Genomic DNA, 25,774 nt, shown 5'->3' with positions numbered 1-25,774 from the left:
CACAGATCAATTCGACTGCTTTTCTTCAGAGGAGGATTTCCCTTTCCCTTGCACTCCACAACCTTTCATTTGTTACACATCTGCCGAATGCCTTTAAAAATAAAAAACAACACAGCTTTATCGAGATATAATTCACAGACCATAAAGATCACCCGTATAAAGTACAAAATTCACTGGGTGTTAATATTTTTTTTACAGAATTGCACGACCATCACCCATTTTAGAGCGTTTTCATCACCCCAAAAAGAAACTGCACACTCAGTAGCGGTCACTCTCCATCCCTCCGTCCCCCACCCCACAGTCCTACGCAACCACTAATCTATGTTCTATGTCTGGATTTGCCTAAGCTGCCCCCCTCCTATTAATGGAACCCTACGAACGGTGGCCTTTTGTGACCAGCTCCTTTCCTCAGCTTCGAGTTTTTGAGGTACTGCCTTTTTGCAGCCACCCATGAAGACACAGTGTTAAACTAGATGGGATTTTGTCCCTTCCCTCAGGAGGCAGCTCCCCTCAGTGAGTGAGGCAGACATGGACCAACAATGACAGCACAAATAATTCGTTACAATTTTGGTTAGAAGGAAGGGGTGCTCTGAGGAACGTGCCAGGCGAAGGATGGCGAGCAGGCTGGGGAGAGCGATGGTGAGGCTGCAGATGGGAGGTGAGTGGGGTTAGCCAGACAGGGGAGGCAGGAACAGCACCCCCAGCAGAGGGAACAGCATGTGCAAAGGGCCTAAGGCAGGAAGGAAACGAAAGAAGGCCGTGTGCCTGAGGCTGGAGGAAAGTGGCTCAGATGGAGACCCACAAGAGGTCAGTGGGGCACCTCAAAGCCGTGGGTCAGGAGTTTTGACTTTCTCTGAAGAGCAGTGTGGAGCCACTGAAAGTTTGCAACACAGGAGAGATGTCATCCCAGTTTTGCTTTGAAAGATCGTTCTGAAGGCTGGGGGGAGAACGGAGGGCTGCAGGGGGCACACGGCAGAGCAGGGTGGAAGGCTCGGCGGTGGTGGAACGGGTGGGAAGATTTGCCACAGGTGGGGTGGACGTAGGGGTGAATGGGGTTCCATTCTGAGACGGGCAGGACAGAGCTGCAGCAGCCAGGGGACGTCCGGGGCTGGCCACCAGCTGATCAGTATTCCGCACCATGTTTGGCCGGAGCAGCTGGTGGCTTTCAGGCCCCAACCTCGTTCCCTAACACAGCTTGGCCATGAACTTGCCCAGAGCGCTCATCAGCCTGTCCACATTGCCCGATAATTTGGAAGGCATCTGGCCGCCTCCTCCAAGTGGCGGCCACCTTGCTATTTTATGTCATCAGCAAACTGGTGCCGTTGTGAAATGATGCTCCACTCCCAGTCAACGTATTACACTTCAATGTTTTCTATAACCAGCCTACCCTGTGCCTGCTTTAATTCCCAGCTGATTTATCTCCCCAATTTATTACCGGGGCTTGATGCAATCGATACTGGCTGGGATTCAGCCTGCAGAGGCATCTGACTTATGCACGCAGACGCTCCCGGGATACTTGAAGATTCCTCTCCTGCACTGTGGTGCCTCCCCCATCCCCAAATTAATGGGTCTACCTCACTGCAGGGCAAACCAGCATCAGCATCCAAACGAGCAAGCCGAGATCTGCCGGACCCTCTGCCTGCCTCAGGCAGCTCTGCCCCCCCACAAGGGCCTGCAGTCTTTGGCCCTGAACTGCCTTGGGCTGGCCTTGACCTCAGCCTCCCTGGGAAAGGAAAGTTCCACAAACTATGAAGGCTTTGCATTCATCTGGGCAGAGGCAGGCTGTGGGAAGAGGGAAGACCTGTGTGCCCTGTATAAATTGTTTCTTATTGCACTAGTATCTGGATCTAAGTTAGATCCTTATCTTTCGCTGTGGACATATGAAAACAGGATGTTAGGAGTTCTTGTTCCCAAGGATTTAGCAAAACTTATGCTGAACAACAACAAAAAAAAAATAGAAAAAGATGCCAGAAAGATTTTTTTTTTTCCTTCCAAAAGTAGGGTCATGGGGTCTGAAGCAGAACAGAAGAGGTTAAGGTCTTCCCTCTTGACCTTGCTCTGGCAAAAGTTCAATAGAATCACATCCTCTGGTTCTAATTCTAAACTTCCCGGAGAAGGCAGAGCAGGAGGACTTGCTCAATCTATAGCCTTTCTCAAAATAAATCACAGCGGGTCATGGCAGCAGTCGTTATTCAAATAGTACATTATTTGGCATCTCCATGTTTTTCGCTTCCCCTCTTTTTAAGCTGACTTTAAATGCTTATAGGCAGGGAAGAAGAAGGCCTAAACCATTCATCTAGTGCTAAATGCTTGCAGGGAGCCGGCAAGTCCGTAAATAGGTGGCAGGGCTGCCTGGAAGGGCAATAGAGAGTGGTGGGGCCTGGGACAAACTTAGGAAGAGGCAGCGGCGACCTTACGGCAGTTGGTCTTTGCCTGGGAAGCAGAACGCCCGATACGAGGGTTCTTGGCCTGGCCAAGACTGTCGTGTCCACCAAAATAGGCACATACATTCTGTGCCATCAGGCCGTGTGAGGACCAAGTGTCCTGGGACCACTGGTGTCTGATCAATGACTACAACCCCACCTCCAGAGCAGCAGACTCCAGAAGACTGACCAACGCTCAGTTTACTACCAGCTCTAAGAGATGACGCTCTGAGTCAAACTTAAATTTGCATTTAATCCCCCTCAGGACTCACCTAGTGTGGGAACCAAGCATTTGGTGCCACTGTCCCTGAGAAAGAGGGCTGCTCCAGGAAGCAGAGGAAAACCAGAGTTGGTCCTCGGCTTTTGGGTTTCAAAAGTCTCGTCTTTCAAGGGGGGAAGAAAATTTGGGGAAAGCAGAGCTGGGAGCAGTTTTGATGGAGGGAAAAGCTTCCTAGAAAACTTGGCCTCCCACCTCACTCACCCATCCCTGTGACGGGCAAAGTTTCTCCACAAGCAGAGGCAGGGGGAGGGAGCCTTCTTTCCAGGAAGAGCCCCCTTGGGAGGGGACAAGACCCCATGAGGATATGGCTGCCCAGAGTATTAAGGCAGAGAGGACATGAGTCAGCTTCCTGGAGCTACAGCAACAAGAAGAAGGAAGAGGAGAGGGGTGTCGGAGCCCTGCCAGGGGGGTAGCCCCAGGATGTCATGGGAATAGCAGGGAGGGGGCTTACAGCTTCCTGGGCCCCCAAGTTGTTCCAAGAGGTATAGGAGCAGCTCAATGAGCTCACTGTTCCTGAGACTAGAAGGGAAGTAGCCGAGAGAGCCGGGTGAGGCAGGACCCTGCAGACATGAGGAAGGATTTCGCAGTCCTCTCCATGGACCAGAGGCTGAGGGTCAGACAGGACCACATGTCTCAGCAGAGGACAGCTGCCCAGGCACGCCACAAATGCCCTGGAACAGAAACAAAAAGTGAAGTCACGCCTGCATGGCATTTAGCTGGAGAGCATGGAGCACATGGCCACCAAGGCTGGAGCCGAGGTTTCCTTAGGAAGGCGCCACATGTGTGAACTGGATGGTGTCCATAGAACAGCAGTGCCCAGACTTGAAAGTGCCTGCAAATCCCCTGGGGGTCATGTTAAAATGCACATTCTGATGTAGCAGGTCTGGAGCGGGGGCTGAGGTTTGCATTTCTAACAAACTCCCAGGTGAACCCAAGAACTCAGGGTGTCCACTCTGAGTAGCGAGGTTCTAGACGACAGTAAAGGAAGGCCCAGAATACAGTGGTGGAAGCGCCGCCTTTGTCTGCAGGCCTGAGTGCCTGCCAAAGGGCAAATGCCGCCTCCCTGGGGGCTTCTGGTGCTCTCTTTACCTGGGAATAAAAGTTAACTGAAAAGCACAAAACCACCATTTTCAAAAGTGAGTCACATGTTCTCACACTGGATTGTGGTGAAGCCTGCACACGTCTGGAAATGTACTAAAAATCATTACATCGTACGCTTAAACCGGTTCTGATTTAGAGTTATGTAAATGGTATCTCCGTAAACCTGTTTGTTTTTTTTAAATGTGTCACATCCAGTGGTCAAATTTGAGATTACCTGAGCGTGAAGAAGAGGAAGGACAAGTGGCTGGTTGGAACACACTGAATATATGTATAAATCCCCGGCTTCCACAATGACCTCAGCGTCCACCCCGCCCCTTCCGTTGGGACTGCCTTTTGGGAAACCAAACAGCCCCAGAGGAGGCGTCACTCTCCTTTTTTACAGAAGGATGCCAGCTAGTGAAACGTAGAAGGAATGACAGAATTGGGAAATCAGCACTTTGCAACCCCCCAGGAAATAACTGGCTCCATCAGGGAGTGTCAATTTAATAAAGGGTGGGTGGCGACAAAACCACACGAGCTGTGACTCCACACCCACAAAGATGGCTCTAATCAAAACGACACGCAGTAGAGGAGAAATCAGAACCCTCATGCACTGCGGGTGGGAATGCAGAATGGTGTGGCCACTCTGGGAAGGTCTGGCGGTTCTGTACAGGATTAAACAGAGTCCATATGACCCAGCAGTCCCACTCTGAGGTATAGACCCAGGAGAACTGAAAACATACGTCCACACAAAAACTTGGACACAAATGTTCACAGCAGCATTATTCATAATAGCCAAAAAGAAGGAAGGGGGAAATGACCGTTCCAAAGACAACTGGGTAAACAACATGTGGTTCATGCACACGGAGGAACATTCTTCGGCCATAGAAAGGAATGACGTAGCGATACACGCTACAGCATGGATGGACCTTGAATACATGTTGGTAAGTGAAGAAGCCCGGCGCAAAAAGACACATAGTGTGCGATTCCACTGATACGAAATGTCCAGCACAGGCAAATCCATAGCGACAGAAAGTAGATGAGTGGCTGCCAGGAGCTGGGGGACGGGGAGTGACTGTCTAGTGGGTACGGGGTCTCCCTCGGGAATGATGACCACGTTTTGGACCTAGATAGAGGTGATGGTTGCACAACTCTGTGAATACACTACAAACCGCTGAATTGTATCCTTTAAATGGTGAATTGCATGCCACATGAATTACACCTTGATAAAGCTACTTTTGCAAACGGCAGAAGGGAGGACAAATACTGGATGATCCCACTTACGTGAGGCACCTCCAGTAGTCAGACTCCTAGAGACAGAAAGTAGATGGTGGTGCCCGGGGCTGGGGGAGGAGGTGGGGCGTGAGTGTTTAATGGGGACAGAGTGTCCTTTTCGGAAGGTGAGGAAGTTCTGGAGATGGATGGCCGTGAAGGTTGCACAGTGTGAGTGTACTTACTGCCACTGACCTGTACACTGAAAAATGGTTACAATAGTACATTTTAGGTTATGTGTGTTTTACAGTAATAATAAAAGGTAGATGGGGAACAGTGTATTCGTAAGGCATGAAAGGACCAACCCCAGATTACTTGCTAGTCCAAAGGAGGAAATATGCATATAAGTTCCCAACAGAGACGGGCGGTTCTCAGTGCCTTAACTCCAGGCTCAAACTTCACACCCTGACCGTGCGGCCACCTGGCAGTTGGTGTCCCTGCACATATGCCGTGGGAAGTACACGAGGTCACCCAGAAAGTGGTCTGGCAAAAATGGTCAAGCAGAATCTGATCCTACTGGGGGGGTCCCACATCCAGTTCACAGGAAGTCAGGAGACAGGGGAACACATTAAAGACAGCATGTGGAAGCCCAGCCACACTCGGGGTGCAGGACCTTCCACAGGACACCAGGCTTCTCTAGAGAGTGGGACGAATCGCAGCTCAATGTCTAAAGAGACTCGAAACATTACAACCAAATGCCAGGACCAAATGAAGGGACTTCAGTGTGAAACAGGTAGCTCTACCAGACATTTGCAACAAGTGGGGAGATTTGAATTCAGACCGGCTGCTAGATGCTGTGGTCGGCCAGGAAATGGCGCCCAAAGATGTCTGTGTCCTAATGCCTGGGACCTGACACGCAGAAGTGATTTTGCAGGTTGATTAAGGATCCTCGAAGGAAGACTATCCTGGTCCAATCTAATTACAAGGATGCTTGTGAGAGGGAGGTAGGAGGGTGCGAGAGAGAGAGAGAGAGAGAGAGAGAGCGAGAGAGCGAGAGATGTGAACACAGAAACGGGGTCAGAGAGATACTGGTTTTTTTCTAGAGATCTGGAAAGGTGCCATGGGCCAAGGAATGAGGGTGCTTCTAGGAGCTGGAGAAGGCAAGGAAACAGATTGTCCCCTGGAGCCTCCAGAAGGGACCGGCCCTGCTGACACCTTGATTTTAGCCTGTATGACCCAGTTCAGGCTTCTGAACTCCAGAGCCATAAGAGGATAAATCTGTGTTATTTTAAGCCACTAAATCTATGGTCGTTTGTTTAAGCATCCATAGGAAACGTATACAGACGCTATCTGGAAATGATTGTTCATTTGTTAGGGTGTGGTAATGGCTCTGGATGTGGTAGGAGAAGAGGCAGACTGAAGGTTCGAGGGCGAAGTATCCGTAACTCTGGCAAAAGGCTCTCCAGAGGAAGCAGAAATAGCAAAAGTTAGCAACTATCAGATGTACTGGTTCTATTTTCATACATGTTAAGCTTTTCCATAATAAAAAGTTTTTTAAGTCTCAGTGTAGAGAAGATTTCACCAGATTTGGGGATTTAGGCCTGGGAAAGGGGAGAGGTGGGACACTTGGATCTTTTTGCCTATGGAAGAGGCCCGTGAGCACCAAACCCATCAGCGGCACCCCTCCACCCCTGGGTCTCTCAGAAGGAGCCTTCCCTCCACAGGCCCTTCCCTGGAGCTGGCCTCTAGCCCTGCTGCGTCATTAGTTCCTCCCCTTCTGCTGGACCCTTTCCATCGACCGGCTGCCTTTTCCCATCTTTAAAACAACAGCCCCCCTGGGTTTCATGGGGCCAGACTTCCCGGAGAGGTGGTCCACACCTGCAGTCTCCACTCCTCCACTCCAGTCTGCCCCTGGCTCTTCAACCCCCCAAGAAGGACTCCTGTCCCCAATGAGCCACTGAAACGGGCCTTGTCAAGGACAGTGGTGCTGCCAATTTGGATGTTCTCTCTCTACCCTCAACTGGCTTGAGTCCCTTTCTCTGATGACCACACCCCTATAGCTCTCAGAGGCCCCGCCTCCCTCTGAGGGCCTCCCTCATCCTTCTTTGCTGAGGTCAAAATACTGGAGACCCTTGGGCTGGGTGCTGGGCCGCCTTCTCTGTTCTAGCCAAAGCTCTCTCCCTCAGGAGTTGCCTCTTAGCTCCACCCACTTGCTGACAACAACAGATATGCATGTCCAGTGAGTCCCACTCCTGTGAGACCCTCAACAAGCCTGCAGGCGAGTGGTTGACTGTCATGCAGGGACTCAGCTCCCGCTCCCCACATGAGGACGCACGAGATGGTGAGGCCAGAAAGGAACACCCACGGAGCCATAGATAGGGGAGTCAGACCACTATATTCTCAATGGCGGCTGGTCAAGACACAAAAGCAAACATCTGCCAGTACCCCAATGAGGGGTCTTCCTGCACCCCCATCTCACTGGTGGCCGCGCGAGACACAGGAAGTAGGATCAACACGATCTGCCGCTTCTCTGCCAACCAACCAACCCCCTTGCGAGCGCAGCTACGGGCAGTTGTATTAGTGGCTAATAGCTAACCGGAAACAGCTGAGCTGATGGCCACTCAGCCACAGAGGATGGTCATCTGATTACAGCTGACGGCCATCTAATACCCGAGCCAGCACCTTTCCATGTGAGGCCGAGAGCCTGGAAACTGCTCTCTGGGACTCTGTCCCCACACTGACACTGCAAACATAACCACTGGAGGGGGTGGAACGGTAGCCCCTCAAAGAATAAGTCCGCCTGTGACTGTAATCTTATTTGGGAAAAGGGTATTTGACAATGTGATTAAGGATCTTGAAAGGAGATCCTGCATTAGGGTGGCCGGGTGGCCCCAAATCCAGTGGCAAGTCCTTTTAAGGAACTGAAATCAGATCTGATACATTTTTCATTATTTAAATGCAGAGGGTGTCCAAAACAAGGTATACACATTTTAAGAAGGGAAAAACCATATTAAAATTGTAATACTCGATATATACCACTCACAAAAGATGAATACAAGTCACGTTTGATTTCTGCAATTACAAGAGGTGCTCAAAGTGGTTCCCATTAGTTTAATTTTAATATAGTCTTTTTCCTTTATTAAAATGTGTATATATTTTTGGAGCATCCTCTGTATAATTTCTAAACCATGTGTCAGATGAACCAGGTACGAAACATACTGCAGTTTGCTGAAAGGTGGAGATAAGTCATGACGTTCTTTGAAGGTGTAAGTTGGCAAACATAATAATCCCAATGCATGCTCATTTTAAATCTCAGCCCTTCCCGGTGGGCTGTGGTTGATACTTTGCTCAATGACAATAACGTAGAGGATGTTGAGTTTCAAAATACCTAAATGGGCAAAATTCCTTCTTGCTGTTCTCTTGCAGTCCCTCCTGGGTGATCGAGTCATTAATTAAAATGTTCATTACAACTGCAAGGAAGGTCCAAGATTTTCCCTCCCTTTGGGGGATTAAAATAAATGGAATTTACCTCAAGCTAGCACAGAGTGTCCCCAAGTCTGGATTGAAGTTTCAGGCCCCGAGACTTGATCCGCGGTCTCGCTGCGACACCTGGTGGCTGCCTCTCCTGCCCACCTGAATCAGCCGCGCGCAGCAGCGCCACCTGGCGGGAGCCACCGGACCGACCCTGAGAGGCCTGGGGAGGGTTTCTGGGAGGGTTTCCCTTCTGAATCTGACTGAGAGTGGGGGTCGGGGTGGCGGTGGGGTATCGGGAGTTCGGGGGTAGGGAGGTGGAAAATTGCTCAGGACCCCCTGGGGCCTGTCCTGATGGTCACTGGGGCTGTGAAAGGACAAAAGAGGCGGTGTCGGTGGGGGTTGAGTACCTGCTCCTGTGCCCTGCTTTCTGCCCTGCCCGGTGGTGCCCATTGGCCTGTCCCGGTGGGGCTCTGGGTGAGCACCTCCACAGCGCTTTGAGGATGAGTGCCAGTGTGTTCTGCGTGTAATGAGCAGGAAAAGGTGGCCTTGGAGAGTAACTGAGGTCACAGCCGCCAGGAAGTCCTCCCAAGCAGACGGGTTCACCCCTAGAGCAGAAGCATGGTCTGTGAGCAGGCAAGCTCAATACCGTCAGGTGCTCGTGAAAAGCATGGGCTCAGGTTAGGCAGCCTCGCTCGGCCGTTTTTTCATGCTGTGTGACTCCGGGCAAGTTGCTGACTTCTCTGAGCTTCAGTTTGCTTAATGAAAAGTGGGCGTGGACTAGCACACGCTCAGAGCCACCGAGGACCAGCACCTCGGGGAGTTTCTTAGAAATCTCAGGCTCTGCCACCTACTGAATCCAGGATCTCTGGGGAATGATACCCGGCGTTGTGCCCTCCCTGCACTGGTGTGTGCTCAAGGTGGGAGAACTCTGAACTCTGGCTGTCAGGGGCATCGCAAAGACTCAATAAGCCAATTGTCTGTCCTAGGTCACATGCTCAGTAATTCACATAATTCTCAAACTTTGGAGAACTTAGCTGGGGGGCTTCTCTTTCCTTTTTTTTTTTTTTTGTATATTTTAATTACAAATATAAGACATGATGTCAAACATAGGATTACCTACAACCCAGCAATTCTCCTCCTAGGTATATACCCAAAAGATTGAAAACAGACACTCAAAAAAAATTTTTATACACTCATGATCTTAGCAAGCATTATTCACAATAGTCAAAAGGTGGGAACAACCCACATGTCCACCAACTGATGTGATGAATGGATAAACAGTGGAATATTATTCAGCCACGAAAAGAAATGAAGTAATGGCATATGCTACAACATGGATGAAGCCTGAAAACGTTATGCCAAGAAGCCAGATACAAAAGGCCACATATTGTATGACTCTGTTTCTACGAAATGTCCAGAATGGGCAGATCCAGAGAGACAGAAAGTAGATTAATGGGTAGCTAGGGTTAGGAGGCACAGATTGGGCAGAGGGACTGTCCATTTGTCCAGGGTTTCTTTTCAGGGTGAAGAAATGCCCTGGCACTAGATAGCGGTTCTGGTGGCACAGCACTGTGAATGTACTAAATGTCCTTCATGGCCAGTTTTATTGTTATGTGTATTTTACCACAATAATAAAAGAGAAGGCACGCTGGTGGTGACCATTCAGAGACGTCTGAAGCAACCCGCGGCTCTAAAGTCAGCAATGCTGAGTTTGAGGGTGTTTGACAACATTCTTTTTGCTCAAATAAACGTATGTGCACATTTATTGGATTTGCCTCCTTTTTAAAATTGTAATTCAATGAGCTCATACACATTTCCTGGGCAACTTGCTGCTTTTCACTTAATGACGCATCACAGACACCCCTGGTGGCTGTCCCTTGGCCTATACATACAAATCAAGTCATTTTTTAATAGCTGCAAAATGTGCCCCATCATTCCCACTGGTGGGCATTTGGAGAGTTCCCAGGCTCTTGCCACCATAAACAGCTGTCGTGAACATTCACACACACGTCTCATTGTGTCCTGGGGTTTTGTCTCTGCAGGATGGATTTACAAAGTGGGGCAGCTGGGCCAAGTCAGGGGCATCTGAATACCTATTGTGGGGTTGTCATCCTGCAAGGCTCTAAGGACCTGTGCATCCCTCTGCGGTGTGAGAGCGAGCCTTTTCCCAGACACCCAGGTACACACACACGTGTACACATGCACATCACAGCACCAGATGTTATCAGTATTTACCATTTTTCCAATTTTAAATGGACGGTGCACATCAACCAAATGAGCAGATGACATCATACTGATGTAGATTTGATTTGACACCTGCTGTGGTTAGCCTCCTTGTTTTGTACCCAGGTTTTGGAAGCTTTGAGCAGGGGGTCCACAGACCTTTTCAGGATGTGACGAGAGCTGTGAACGTCACCCCAGAAAAAGTGTGTGTGCAGACATGCACGTTTTGCGGACAATTTCAGGGGTTCAGGCAGAAAAGCCTGTCTGTGGCCCTACTCGCAGAGCCCTGCCCTTGAGATTTGGATGTGGCGCAGACCGCTGCATCTCTGACATTTCTGATGAACACAAACACCGGCGTTTTTCTAAATGTTAATGGGTTTCTGTGCCCTCTGCTGGATGCTTGCATCGTCAGTGCGCACTGCAGAGGCAGAACCTGGTGACTGGAATTTTCCTCTCTCCTCAGAGCTTTTTTTTTTTTTTTTTTTTCTTTCTCCTGCAGAACTGACTCTGGAGTTTGAAGTTCAAAACGACTTTCTGGCAGTTGCTGAGGAAGCCCTGTACTTAATACCCAAATCAGCAAGTTTCAGGGAAATATTTATCTCCCACTTTGGGAATTATTAGTTCTGGATGGAGACTCTTCTTGTATAAGGTTGGCTGAAAATTTATGAGGCTCTCTGGAAACCGGGAGGCTATTGATTCCCGGTGAGTAAACATTTTAAGCAAATTAAGTGATGGTAATAATAATCATAATAATAATGGCTACTATGTTTCAAGTCTCTGCTCTGTGCCAGGCATTTCATCCCTCCAGTGATGACAGGGGCAGGTTTTATTGCCCGAATGTTACAGACAAAGAAACTGAGGCTCTGAGACATGCAATTATTTGGCCCAATGTACACAGCCAGTGGCAAAGAAAAATTCTAAATCAGATCTGCCAGACTGTGAGCCCAGGCCCTTCCCGTGGCATGGTGGGGCCACCCTGACAGGGTTTGGAGTCCTGAGTGCCTGATTCATGTTGGTTATCACGTTTCACCAACACCATCAGGTTGGGCTGGAGATGATGGGGCCCCATGAAGCTAAGACGAAGAAACTAAGGCCCTTGGGAGGTGACCATTTGCCCCCAAGGTCGCACACGAGTTGGGAGTGGAGAAAGGAATAGAATCCTGGCCCACAAATATACTGAACACGACAATGCTATTAAATCCTAGCAAAATACCATTGCCTGTGGAAGCCTGCTCAATTTGCGTATTTTTAAAAGGAGATTAGTGAGGGTCAGAGAGAAGTCTAAGATATATAAGCACCAAATGGAGACTTTGTCCTTTTTGGAATTAAAAGGAGAGCAACTTGAAAAGGCAGTAAGTTTCACCCCAGGTTTCAGTATCACTTAATGCCGTGTCAGGGGCCACCTAAAGTCCCCTGAGGTGCCACCACTGGGATGCCCGTCCACCTCTCTGGGAAATTCTGATTGGTGGATATGCTTTAGGTAAGGGAGGATCCAGTTCTGAGACGGAGCAAGGGATCGGAGCCAGAGTCCAGGCACACAGCTGAAACCTCGTGGACGAGTCTTTGGAGCGAGAAGGCAAAGTACCAAAGACTGGGGTAGAGCTAAGAGACCCGGGGGGTGTCCAGAGGTCAAGAGAGGCAACCCAGGTACCCACAGCCAGGGTCTGGAGGATGTTGGACCCCAGGCCAACAGACCAGATGCAAAATAAGACTCAGCATCTTTGTTTAGCCACCCCTGAAACAATGGAGGCAGGTGGAGGGACCAGAGGCTGGGTCAGCCAAGCTAGGCCTGGGCAAGACGTTCAAATCGCCCTCTGAACCACACAGTGTATGTTACCTCTTTCTAATTTATACTGCACTGACTTCCAGAAAGGATTTGAGGCAACTTACAATTAAATATATGCACAAGACAGGGCGCCTCATTATAACTCATTCAGGGGGAGATAAAAGGCAAGGGGAGTGGGGGTGGCTGTTTGCTCCAGGTGGGTCCTAACCTTGGCTCTGAGCCAAGGCGAGTGGAAACATGGGAGCTGTCCTCTGCTTATAGCGAGGGCTCCATCTCTCCAAGGGGCTCCCCCGTTCCAAGGACTGTTTTCCGGGCTGACAAAGAGATGCTGAGAAGTCCTCCTCCTCCACGTGGCCACCGAGAAATCCAAGAATGTTCCATGGCATTTTCATGGGGGGCACTGAGCCCAACGGGTTAGTTCACCAGTTTTTGGTGATAAGAACTTAAGAGAGCCCAAGAAAGGCAACAAATGGTTCTCTCATCTTCCCTCTTGCTCAGACATCAACAATTTAGCCCACGACCTCGGTAAGGTTTTCCAACCCAGCTGTCAGATGCCAACAGTCAGCTTGTCTTGCTTGAGTGCTTCCTACCTCCCAGGCCCTCCCAATACCCTCAGGGACTAGGCACAAGTACCTTCCATCCTCTTCTATAGAAAGGCTTTGCTCAGAGCAGTAAGGAACCCCCTGCCCCAGGCCACAGATGTGATCTGAGGTCCACACTGACCCCAAACTCAGCAGCTCCTAACTCGGTGATTGGGAGCCCAGCCTCATGGGAAATACAAGACAAGGAGAGGGCAGCTGGACAGCATACCCAGGAGACTGACCGAAGCTCTGTTCCCAGAGGAAGCCCATCCCGTCCGTGGACAGCCGCAGACCACAGCTGTTTCACCACTAAAGACCATCCTCAGTACCTTGGGCCTAAAAGGATTTTAGGATCCTACAAAAATGCGTGAGATTGCCCCCTTGAAATTTTTTTTTCTGTTGGCTCCAAAGTATGACCAAAAAAATCCTTCAAAATAAATGTTTAATGAAATATCTACAAAATGTTAACATGATTGTGACCAATTGCAAACCAACACTTTTATGGCTCTGGATATATTTTATGGAATACGTGATGCAGGCTTGTCTGAACGTAATAGATAGGATACTGAGATCGTCTGAATTGAAGAGCCCCGGGGATCTACAGGAGTGTTCAGATGGCCCTGCCACAGATTGAGCAAATGTCACCGCAGAGAGTTTGGAACTTGCCCAATTTCTGGCCAAGTGTTTAATTGAATTGGGGGCATAGGAAGATAGAGTGCTTGCCTGCAGAGTTGTGTGGACAAGCGTCCGGCGGCTGGCTCTCACAGCAAAGACGGCAGAGCAATCCTCCAGGCAGACACGTGACTTTGAGGAATGCCACTTGTTAAGTTAAAAGGGTGCCCAAGATCCCCCCTTCCTCAACACACCTCATTAGCGAAATGAATTGACCCACTGGATAGTGTTATTTAATATCTGCCTATTGACTGTGGAGAATGCCTGCCAAAAACAAGATCTCAGTTTTGACATAGTTGATGCTAAACTATATTTTTCTCCTGACTATTATTTGTCAAACAGGTTGCTGAGCTGGGTACAGCCACGTCTACTGAATGTAAAGCCACATCATCAACACAGATCTTACTTGCTATGACAGCAGGAAATGCGGCCACTTAATTTAGAAGCTGCATCCAGTTATTGGGATCGAAGTAGGAAAGAACAGCGCCAGGATTCACGGCCATTTTCCATCACTTTAAAACAGAAGTAATTTCAGCAGTCGAGAGGCGGTTACCACACCTGACTTCCGACTGATTCTGGAAGTGCCATCAGGATACAGGGCTTTGGAGAAACATACATGGCAGGACCCATGGCCGTTCCCGCCATGGAGCTAAGGAATGTTCCAATGAGCCTAAGGTCCATCACTGTCCCCTGTGCAACAGTTAAGAGTTTGACAATGGTGGGCAGCCCTATTGGTGTGCTGCAACTTAAAACTTTTCAAACCAACCACTAAAAAATCAGGACTTAATCATATCCAAAAGCCAGATTCCCAGCTCTAGAAAGCTCTGGAAAGACCTAGCAGCATTTGGCTCACATTTTGCCTGGAGCTGAGTCACGTGCCCTCTTCAGACAGGGGTGTGCATGTCAGTTTGCCCCAGCCCTCACCTCTCCCTCTCGTCTCCCACACCCAGCTCACTCACCCACATGGCAGTCTGGGCCCCTGCAGGTCTATAACTTTTGTGAGATATGGAGCTTAGAATTAAGCATAGAAAGCGCTGCATAGAAAGAGGGTGGAGTTACGCTGGGTCCAGCAGGAAGGAGAAAGCTGGCCAGGGGTGAGGGGAGGGGTGCTTGGACCACCGGGGATGTGACAAAAGGAAAGAAAGTGCCAGCTCTCAGTCTCTCCTTGAGAGCTCACCATCCATCATTGTTCAACCACTTCCTCTGAATTCAATGCCAGTGTGTCACCTTTCAACAAGTGTAATCAGACTTCCCGTGGAGAATGTGTTTGGAGAACCAAACTCTCCGAGGCTCACTTCTCCCCCAACCCCAACCCACCCCCCACTCAAACAGCAGACCCCTCCGAGGTGGCTCAGGAAAAATTCTGGAATGTTACTAGTTGCAGAAGCATTGGGTTCCATGAGTCTTGCAAACCAAAATTCACAGCCCACACTGCACACGCCCTCCTGACATTTATCAGCGCTAGAGTTTTTGTACAATAACCACAGCTCTATTCTCATTATTGCTATTACTTCTATTATGCCGGTGCATTAGATGGTCTCCAGATGGGGGAGGAGGTAATTGGTTCCCGTCACCCCAAGCAGCCTTGTTGGGGGTGTACAAATAGCTTAAAATTAAAGGCTGGCCTCGAGCCTCTTCGGTCCGTAATGGATTCCAAAACGAACACAACTCACCTGCTTCCGTCAACCCCCTCCCCAATTCATCCTCAAACAGGACAGATAATTCAATGCCTGATCCAGATTTATTGCCATGTTTTCCTGCCCTCCTGCTCGCCAAGGGCCACCATGGATCTGAACTCTTGAAAAGTTACCCAAATCAGCTCTGACGAGACGATGGTCCCAATGGGAGCTCAGCTTTGCTCTTCTTGGAGCCAGACCCAGACGTTACGCTCGGAAAAGCCTTGGTCGCATTCATGCCCGTCAGACCCTTTCTCCCTGACTTCCTCACCCAGTGCAAGGGGAACATCTTGTACATCTTATACTGTTGTGCACTTTGCTTGGAGTTCAGGTGGAAGGAGATGGCCATGGGGGTCATCCCTTTGGCGTCCTTGTGGTTGATGGAGGCCCCGTACTTGAGCAGGAGTTTTATACAGTCCCACCGGCCCATGGCTGCAGCCACATGCAGGGGTGTCCTGCCCACGGGGGTTCTGCCGAGACAGTTGGCTCCTGTAAAATAAGAAAGGTGGCTGAGGGAGGCCACAGCGCTGGCCATGAGTTGCACTTTCGGGAACCCATTGGAGAAGAGCAGCATGGGAGGGGCTGAGGCTATGAGAAGGATGCGTGGCAGAATGAATGAGTGTCCCCGTCCCCAGCACGGAGTGGAAGGGACGGGGCATTGTGTCCTGCAGCATTCAGCATGCCTCACCTCCAGGCCGCTCCTGCATGGCAGCCAGAGATCTTTCTAAAATGCCCACATCACCTCCCCTCCAATCCCACTGCTGACATCCCCTGCCCTGGGGGTAACGGTCTAGGTCTTCACTGATCTATGGCACCCCCGCCCCCTTATCACCCAGCAGTACCCCTACCAAACCTCTTCCTGCCCTCCCTCCATGCTTCGATTGTACCAGCCTTCTAGATTTCTCCCTTGCATATACCCTGCTCCCTCCTCTTGCCTCCAGCCCTTGGCACATGTTGTGCCCTTGGATAAAAACACTCTCATCTTCTCTTTGTTTGTTTGTTTTATCCCTGGGCTAACTCTGTCCGGCTTTAGGTTTCATTCACTTCCTCAGGAAACTCCCCCAGCCCCTCCCCAGGAATTCCTCTGTATATGCTCAGTAGACATTCTGCGTCTTCAGAACTTGACGTGCACGACTGACCATGGACTTAATTATTTGTGATCATTTGCTGACTTCCCTTCATAAACTGCACAAGGGCAGAGAGCACAGTTGTTTTGATCCTTGCCGTCCTCGCCCCCGGCACGTAGCACGATGCCTGAGCCGACAGGCGCTCGGGAAATGACAGACGACGGGACGGCCTGACTCATGGACAGATTTCACTGCAGTTGAATCCCTCACTGGCCCCCGCAGATGGATGGGTTAATGACAGGTGTCCAATATGGACTTGTTGAATCGAATCAAATTCTGGGTAACAAATATCATGACACAGAAAACAAGGCAATTCAATTCCATGCAGCTGACATTCCGGGAACCCGTTTTTGTGAGCTATGGCGGCCGGGGGGGTAAAGTGGTAAACAGGCTCTCGGAAGGCCCAGCCCTGGCCGCTCTGCCTCTCTGTAACTGCTGTCTGCAAAGGACAGAAAACTTTGCAAAGCTGGCTGTAATTTTTTAACTGGTGCTTTCAAATATATCACGGTTCCATCAGAGTGAAAATGACTTTTTATGAGCTGAAAGGACTGCTGGGCTGTGCAATGCCTGTGTTTCCTCTCACCACAGGTGACGTGCCGAGGCAGTAGAGAACAGTCAGGAACACCTGTGTCCACCACAGATGCACGGCCCAATCATCCTGCCCAAGCAGGACACGTTCGCCCATCTTGCTGGGTGGAAGTGGGAGAAAAAAAAAAAAAAAAAGTGAAGACTGAGCAGAGAGAGGCTGGGGTGAAGGCCACAGGCAGGAAAGAAAGGGGTCTAATTTGGAGGCAAGTTGACATGGGAGAGCTTCAGACGAGGCCCCCTTCTGAGCCTCAAACCGTTGACCAAAGACAGGCACACGTTCTTCCTTTTCCCGAGGAAGCCAGGGCCAGGGCTGCCTGGCAACTATTGTCTATTGTTCTTGAATTGTCTACATTTCAATCAGTGGGCCTCTTCTCCCCAAAATATCCTATATCCAGGGAAGATAAAGTGTACTCCTGCAGAATATCAGGTAAAGCCCTTCAATTTGGAGACAATGCAGGCTAAGGCTGACAGCGAGAGACAGAGAGTCGGGCCGGGTGTGGGGGGGAACTTGCACTTTGGTGGAGGAGAGATGAAAAGAGGATTTGGGGTGACTGTGTCCTGAGGGAAGTCATTCAAAGGCTTAGAGAAAGAAGACTGGCCCGCCTGCCAACCACCAACAGAATGATGCCCGCTTGGGGCTAGCCCCTGCACCATCGTAGAAACCCAACTTCAGCTGGTTGGACACCAGGCAGACATTTTGGGGACACCCCCAGCAGTGTGTCTGGTTTGACCTGGAAGCCAGGAAGCCCTTTCAGCTGTGCCTGTGCCTGGTGTCCTGAAAGTTTCATCTCCCCACAGCAGAAAGAATCTTCTTGAGACCTGGCCAAGAGAGGGGACAGAGCCTCTAATCAACATGTCCCTTAGGACACCTCGGACAGGGACTGAGGGGCCCAATGTGGCCCAGGATTGGTGGTTGATGAGACTGAGGTCCCGGAAACCATTGCTGAAGGGACCAGGAAAACAAGCCAGTCTGTCCTCTCCACCTGCAAAGGACCCCAACTCTTGACCATACTCAGCGGCCCATCAGAATCACCGTGTTCTAGAAGGTAGTGCATCGCCTCCAGGTGACCTCTGTGTGAAGCAATATACAGTGCCACGAACGCTCTCTGAGATATCCATTTCTTCCACTGCTTCTCTTTAAGATGTTGTGAATTTGCGGTTTGGTAGAAAGAATCTTCAGTGACACCAAGGCAAGATAGCTGGGCAAGACACAGAGTGACACACAGTGAGTCAGGTTGTTTCAGACGTGCAGCTGCCCCTGTCCGGGTGGGTGACAGGACACTCCTGAGGGAAGGTTTGCTCACATGCCACGGTAAGGCTGATGATGGGGCAGAGAGGGGCAAACCCCAACGGAGAAGTTGGAAGGCACCCAGAAGAGGACATTGTTTGACGTTCTAAACATGTCCCGGAAATACGAATTGACCATCAGTCAGGCTCAGAAGGCAGGAAATTCTTCCTGTCAATGTTTTGAAGAGAGAAAAATAGATTTTCTGGGTGTCCAGAGGAAGGTGGTTGTAACTATTAAGGAAGACCCCAGCCAACACGAAGTGGCCTCCCCAGAGGGGAACAAACTTCTCCAGAGACCTGAGGAACTCTGACCTTCCGATCTATTTTCGGGCCCATTGTCTCTGTTCACTTTTGGAACATTCTGAACTTGGCTATTGGGTAAAGAATAACCAGACTGGAATCATTGCGTGGTGAATTAAGCCTCCAAGCACGGGAGGGACACTATCCCTGATGCCACATCCGGTGTGGGGCAGCAGGAGGGGCAAAATGTGACAGGGCACAAGGCAGAGGTGATGACAGTTCTGCTCAAGATGGGAGAGAAGAACCCCAGAGCAAGAGCCAGAATGCCCAGGCCTGGACCCAATCGGTGGTGACAGGGGAGCCCAGGGAAGGACCTGGCAGGGATTTGCAGACAGCCGACATAGGGCCTCCCTCCTTTCTGTCCCTGCCTCCCCAGACCTGATCCCAACACCTCTCCTGCGCCCAGCCTCCCCTGACCCCTTTCCCAGCCAGAAGTAAACTGTCTCCTCTTCTCCACAAGCTCATCTCTTTGTCAAATTTACTTTCCAGGAAGAACGTACACTTGCCCCCTGTGTCTGAGTGGTTCATCTTCACTGTTGGGTAGAAAACCTGGTTTCCTCCCTCTTACCCCCGCCACTGCCCAGCACAGAGCCCAACTGGCAACAGAGTGCAAGGTCTGCAAGGCAAAAAGTAGGCACCTGCTGTGTACCCAAGCAGTGCGTGATCTTGAACCCCGGTGGGGAGCCGACCCCAGCTGGGATGGTTGCACTGTCCCATTGGTGGGGCGCACATCTCTGAGTGTACCTGGCATGCTTCACTCAGGGTTAAATTAGGTTTTCAACTTGACAAAATACACACGTGACTAGAAAATGTGATGCCCTGATTCCTTTTGGGGGCAGGAGCAGGTTATCAATCACAAAGAAAGGAGCACAGTGAAGTCACAACCCCAGCGAGTAAAACACTCAATACAGTATTTGGTCACTAGGGCATAAGTCCTGTTGTCCTTCCCTACTCTGAAACTTTTCCTCAGATATTCCCATTGAAGATGCAGTGATCCTCTGCCCCTACCCCCTAACACACACACACACACACACACACACAATTGCTTCATGAGGTATGAAATCCATTTAAAGAATCATGAAAACACCTTACTGGGATCCCCTTCTGCAGCTGCCAAAACCAGTTCCGTCCATCCATCATAAGGCCAGACATGTAATGAAATAATTCCACCGGGAACGACATCATGGAACTTCAGTGTGGTGTCATCCATCAAAATGCCTACAGGGAATCATTTTTTTCTTTTTAAAAAGAAATTGGGTATTAAAAATAAACTATTACGTCGGTTAAGTTAAGAGATTATCTGACCTCCGGTATCACAAAGATCATTTTAGAAGCTTGAGCACTAATCTCATTTGATGACTCCACATGCATCTGTTTGTGGTCGTTAATCTTTTAGCAAATTAATGTGGCTCAGCTCAAAGAGAAGCCAAAAAAAAAAAAAAAAGGTAACAATTTATAAAATTCTGTAATTATAACTCATTCTATTGCGGAAAAAACACATGAGTTAGTAAAGTCTTTTTATGAGGCAAACTCTACAAACAGAACAACTTGCAAGTAACTGTGCACAGTTACAAGTTGAAGTAACTGTGCACAGACACGGCCCGATGTAGTGACACAAGTTACAGATGTTAAGCTGAAATACTCGGGTTAGCATCATTCGTTGGCTAAAGAAGTAACGACAAAAACTTGTTGGGTCTTTCAAATGATAGTCTACAGTAGCATTTGTCAACCTCAGACGTGTTGGGCTGCGTCCTTCTCTGTTGTGGGGCCATCTGTGCCTCGCAGGGTGTTTAGCAGCATCCCTGGGCTCTACCCACAATCACCTAGTCGTGACCATCAACAAATGTCTCCAGACATTGCCAAATGGCCCCCGGGGGACAAAATGGCCCAGCTGAGAACCTATGGTTACGTAAGAATCGTAATGGTGACATTCCCCATAATTCGGATCGGGGACGTTAGAACTCTGTGGTTTCACCCGGAACAGCCCCCCGCTCGTGAAAGAATGGGGTGGAGCGACTCACACTTCATAAATTCAGACTCTGGGGAAGACCATCAGAAGTAGCAGAGGATTGAAGAACATTATAAGAAAGGAGAGTTGTATTTAGTTTACCTTTTTAAATACACATTTTCTTACATGGCTACCTATAATCTTGCGTAATAGAATAATTTGATTTTGTCATAAGCAATGCCACAAATGTCAAATCTCCCCTCTGCCCAGGTTGGATGATCATTTATTCTGAGTGGAATTCATGAGGTTTTTTTGGTTCCATGATCAAGCGATTACTAAGTGCCTGTACTAATTACCTACATTCTTTAATCCTCGTGACAAGCGAGGTCTGTCATCTCCATTTGCTGATGAGCAATCTCAGGTCCCCTAGTAAATGGCCAGGCCGTCGCTTGTCACTCTAGGCTCCATTGGCACCTTTGGTTACCAGAAACTCCAGATGGTAGATGTAAACAGGAAGTAGTGACTAGCAAATCTGTTAATTAGGGTTTATTTGTGGTTCCAACACAGAGGATAATGAGTAATTAGTCTAAGCAAGACAACTTGTCTTCCTCTCAACTTGGAAAAAATTGAGTAAAGCTGTGTTTCCCTGAGAAAGACAAGAGCGTGATTCACACATACTGAACAGCTCTTAGAGAAATCAGAGCATTCTTTTTTAACAGGCAGGCAGCCACCGCCTTGGGCTTAGACAAATACTAATTATCACCAGCTAAATAAATTATTAGAGTTGACAACAGACGTGTGAGGGCGACCGCCCCCATGAATTTGCTCACTCCTTTTAGATTTGTCTCTCTCAAGGTTTTCACACACATTATCTCATTTGATCTCCCCCGGCAACCTCTGAGGTGGGTACAGAGGCATCAGCCCATTATTTATAGGCAGAAGCCCAAATTTCTTCCTTCATCAGAGTTACACCTTCTCTCTCTCTCGTTGGACATCAAACAGTAAGGATTCCAACAGCAAGGAGGTCAAGCTTCTAACAGTTGCTAAGTGCTTGCTGACTGACAGGATTGTGACATCAGTGTTAAGTCACTCCATCGCTTTCATTCCTTCGTAGCTTTCTTGAATTTATAGCTCGGCATAGCTCACCAGCGAAAATAAATGAACAGAAAGGGTGCCAGACATTTGTAGTTCAGGATACGTAACTTTCAAATGACTTGTTTTGGGACTCTGAGTCCTTCAAGAGCTCACACCATTTTTAACGTATTAAATACAGACTGGGTTTGAGATCTATGTCTTTCCAAATAAAGCCCCAGAAATGTCCCCAAAGCATCTTCCAAATAATCCTCTAGCAAAATAAATACGTCGCGAAAAACGCTTCGTCTGGGTCAAAGAGAGGAAAGGAAAGTACTTCGGCCTTCCGTATACATTTTGAGTTTCCCTAGTCATTTCTGTCTAGGGAGGAAAAGGCACTGAGAATTCTCGAGCTCAAAGGGCTCAGCCTTACAGATTAGGAAACTGAGCCCCCAAAGGGCAGCGTCTGGGAGCGCGGAGCTGTGGAGACAGGCTGCTTTCCGGTCTATCTCCATCGCTCCTGCCCCTGCAGTATAACTGCAGTGAGTCTGCAGTATCGGCTGTTCACATTCTCTGTGCAGCAGCCCACACAGGTTTTTACATCTTCATTTTCTTGAAGTGTTTTTGCGTTGATTTCAATCGGGTGGGGAGATGATGGAGCCCAGGGTATTTGACCCTGTTCTCATATCCTAAATATTGTAGGGATCGGGACAGGGATGGCCAGGTCCTCAGGCTGATGGAAGAAGATTGATGGAGGGAGAAACTGGGCTCTAGGGTCCTTGACCCCACTGAGTGCCTCCCACATGGGGTTCATCTGGATAGGGGGCCTTGGGGTCTTGAGTTAGCCAGTGAGCTTTGGGTGCTGGGTTCCGATTCCGGTTGGGCTAGTTTTGAGCTCCTGATGTGGATTCGGGGTTCTGATACGGACTTGGGTTAGTGCCAGAATTTGGGTTCAAACGTGGACAGAGTTTGCTTTGAAATTTGGGGTCCTGACGAGGGCAGAGTTTGCTATGGATTTGGGGTCTGATGAAGGCAAGGTTTACTTTCTGTTTGGGAGTCCTGCTATGGGAAGGGTCTGTTCTGGGATGTGGAGTCCTTGCGTGGACAGGACTTCTTTCAAGATTTGGGGCTCTGATGTAAACCTGAGTACTGTGGTAACTGGGGGTGAGGAATCAGATAGGCCTGCCCCGGAATGTGGGGGTCTTGATGGCGACAGGTTCTGCTTTGAAATTTGGGATCCTAGCTTAGACAGGGTTTGGTCTAGAATTTGGGGTTCTGATGGGGATATGGTTGACTGAGGAGTTTGGGTTTCAAATAGAAGCAGAGTTTGCTCTGAGTTTTGGGGTCCTCATGTAGGCAAGGCTTGTTTTGAACTTTGGCTTCCTTACATAGTTAGGGTTGGCTTAAACCTTGGAGTGCTGTTGTAGACATGGTTTCCATGGAGATTTGGGGTGCAGATGTGGGTAGGTCTGAGTTTTAGGGTCCTGTTGTGGGCAGTTTGTCTCATGCTTTGGAGCCCTTATGAGGACCCTCTGCTTGGGGTTGGGGTTCTGGTGGAGGTGGTCATGGTGAGCTTGCAGTCTGGCTTTCACATGTGGGCAGAGTTCGGCTTGGTCTCTGGCATCCTTATGTACACAGATAGCTGATGGTTTGGGGTTCGGATGCACAAGTGGTTATTTAGAGATTGGAAGGCTCAGAACTGGGCGCGTCTGCTCTGGATTTAGGGTCACGATCTGGGTAGAGTCTGCTCTGGGATTCAGGTTTCTGTTGTAGGCAGGAGTAGCTTGGGGGTTTTGAGGTTCAAATGCGGGCATGGTTTGCATAGAAATACGGGGTCTTCAGTTTGTCTCAGGCTTTAGTGTTCATCGGTGGAAACGTTTGCTGGGGGATTCGGGGTTCTGATGGTCATATGGATAGCATAGGGATCTGGGGTTCAGTCTTGGCCAAGTTTATTCTTGGTTTTGGGGGTCCTGAGGTGGGCAGGGTTTGTTCTGAGCTTTAGCCTCTTGCATGGACAGAGTTGCCGGAAGATTCGGGGTTCTGAAGTGGTCATGGTTACCCTGGAGAGTTGGGGTTCAGTCTTGGGCAGGTATGTTCTGGATTTGGGGGTCCTTATGTAGGCACGGTTTGTTCTGAGCTTTAGCATCCTTGTGTGGACAGTTACCAGAGGATTTGGGGTTCTGAGGTAGTCATGGTTACCCTGGAGATTTGGGGTTCAGTCTTGGGCAGGTTTGTTCTGGGTTTGGGGGTCCTGACGTGAGCAGGGTTTGTTTCGGTCTTTAGCGTCCTTGCATGGACTATTGCCAAAAGATTCAGGGTTCTGAGATAGTTGTGGTTACCGTGGAGATTTGGGGTTCAATCTTGGGCAGGTATGTTCTGGGTTTGGGGGTCCTTAAGTGGGCACAATTTGTTCTGAGCTTTAGCGTCCTTGTATGGACACAGTCACCAGAGGATTTGGGGTTCTGAGACAGTCATGGTTACCCTGGAGATTTGGAGTTCAGCCTTGGGAAGGTTTGTTCTGGGTTTGGGGTTCTGAAGTGGGCAGGTTTGTTTCTGTCTTTGGTGCCCTTGTGTGGATGTGGCTGGCCAGAGCATTGGGGGTTTTGATGTCCACATGTCCAGCGTGGGGACCTGAAGTTTGCTTTGAGTTTGGGGTCCTGGTGGGAGCAGGTTTGCCCTGGGTTGTGGGGTCCCAGTAAGGACAGGCTCTGTTTCAGGCTTACAGTCTTGTGTGGACACTCTTGGCTTTGGGACTCGGGGCCCTGGTGGAGACATGGGGTGCTTGAGGGTCTGGGCTTCGAGGGGTCCTGCTGTGGCAGCATCTGTTTTGGAGTCCGAGGTCCTGACATGAGCGGGATTTGCTCAGGTTGGCAGGTCAGACTAGACAGCTGCTTTGGGATTGGAGCCCTAATGCAGGCAGGGTTGGTTGTGGAGTGGGGTTCTGTCTTGAGACTTGAGGCCTGATGTGAACCCATCAGTCTAGGACCAGGAAGTACCTACGTGGCCAGGGTTTGCTTTTCCCTCTGGGGTCCCCAGGGGGCTTGGAGTTTGTTTTGACATCTGGGGTCCTCATGGGGCAAGGTCCCCTTCGGGGACGCAGGCTCAGAAGGAGACTGGGCGCCCTAGCGCGACGGAGTACACATGGCGAAGGAAGGGTAGGGCAGGGGCCACCTTGGTCCAGGTACTGGAGCCGCTGGAGGTTCAAGGGGATGCCGGCTATCAGGTCCAACTCCTCTTTGAGCTCGAGCACAGTCATGTCGCCGCGGCAGTTTGTCACTCGGAACACCTCACTGGTCTCCTCCAGCAACACCCGCATGACGAAGACGTCTGGGGCCAAGTCGAGCGCTAAGCTCGCGGACTGCGGGTCCCCGACGCGGGGCCGGCTGTGGGTGCGGGCCGAGGGCTGCGCGGCAAGCGGCCGCGGGCCCGCCGAACCCGCCCCACGCCCGCCCCGCCGCCCAGCCGCGGGGTCCGGACGAAGGGCTCCCGCGGGCGACCTCGCCGCCCGCCCCCCGCCGGCGCCCGCCGCATCCTCCACCGCCTGCCGCATGGCCCACCGCCGGTCCCCGGCGCGCGTCATCCCTGCTACACGCGGTGGCCGCGCGTCATCACCGCCCCCGCCTTCGGCGCCCCCTCCCAGACGGCCGGCCGAGCCCCTAAGGGGGCGGAGAGGCCCCACAATTAACAAAGGAAGGGTCTTAAATTGGGGGAAAGGACACAGGCGCTTCCTAAAATAATCGGAAGCTTTATTGAGATCAATACAGAGGGGTCATCTAGAGGCTGCGCGCCTCGCGCCCCACCCCGTACCCCATTGCGCTCCGCTGGCCCAGCTCCCACCACGTCCCACCTCGCAGCTTCCAAACTACTCATAACGTTAGTTCCTTTAACCTGGAAAACGAGGTGCCTTCTGGCCACTGTTAAGTAACACTGACCTCTTCTCCCTGTCTGTTTAAAATACAATCTTTGTATAATTCGGAGCCAACTACCTGGAGGAATTATGCGTGAATAACGCTCTAAATCATCACTGCAAGCTTCGACTGCAGAGT

General features: G+C 50.0%; 1 protein-coding gene across 1 annotated transcript; it reads right to left on the bottom strand.

Moving 5' to 3' along the window:
• Nucleotides 1-3,317: 3,317 nt before the first annotated feature.
• Nucleotides 3,318-25,540, bottom strand: ANKRD60 (ankyrin repeat domain 60). Its single transcript, XM_033095447.1, has 6 exons — nucleotides 25,536-25,540; nucleotides 24,900-25,384; nucleotides 19,797-19,927; nucleotides 18,156-18,321; nucleotides 15,679-15,896; nucleotides 3,318-3,374 (listed from the first exon to the last, which is right to left on the bottom strand). Exons 1-6 carry the CDS (start codon nucleotides 25,538-25,540, stop codon nucleotides 3,318-3,320), a joined length of 1,062 nt encoding a protein of 353 aa, XP_032951338.1.
• Between the last annotated feature and the right edge of the window lie 234 nt (nucleotides 25,541-25,774).

The sequence above is a fragment of the Rhinolophus ferrumequinum genome, chromosome 23 (assembly GCF_004115265.2).
Source record: "Rhinolophus ferrumequinum isolate MPI-CBG mRhiFer1 chromosome 23, mRhiFer1_v1.p, whole genome shotgun sequence".
NCBI classification, from domain to species: Eukaryota; Metazoa; Chordata; class Mammalia; order Chiroptera; family Rhinolophidae; genus Rhinolophus; species Rhinolophus ferrumequinum.
Note: the sequence above shows the minus strand (reverse complement) of the source record. Positions and strands in the feature narration are given on the sequence as shown.

Bases quoted from the DNA above. Each gene is read 5' to 3' on its own strand.
- ANKRD60 (XM_033095447.1), bottom strand. The intron at 19,928-24,899 runs GTGGCCCCTGCC...GATTCCCTGTAG, and splicing joins GCTCCAGTACCTGGACCAAG to GCATTTTGATGGATGACACC. The intron at 15,897-18,155 runs GTGATTCTGATG...CTTATTTTACAG, and splicing joins GCACTACCTTCTAGAACACG to GAGCCAACTGTCTCGGCAGA.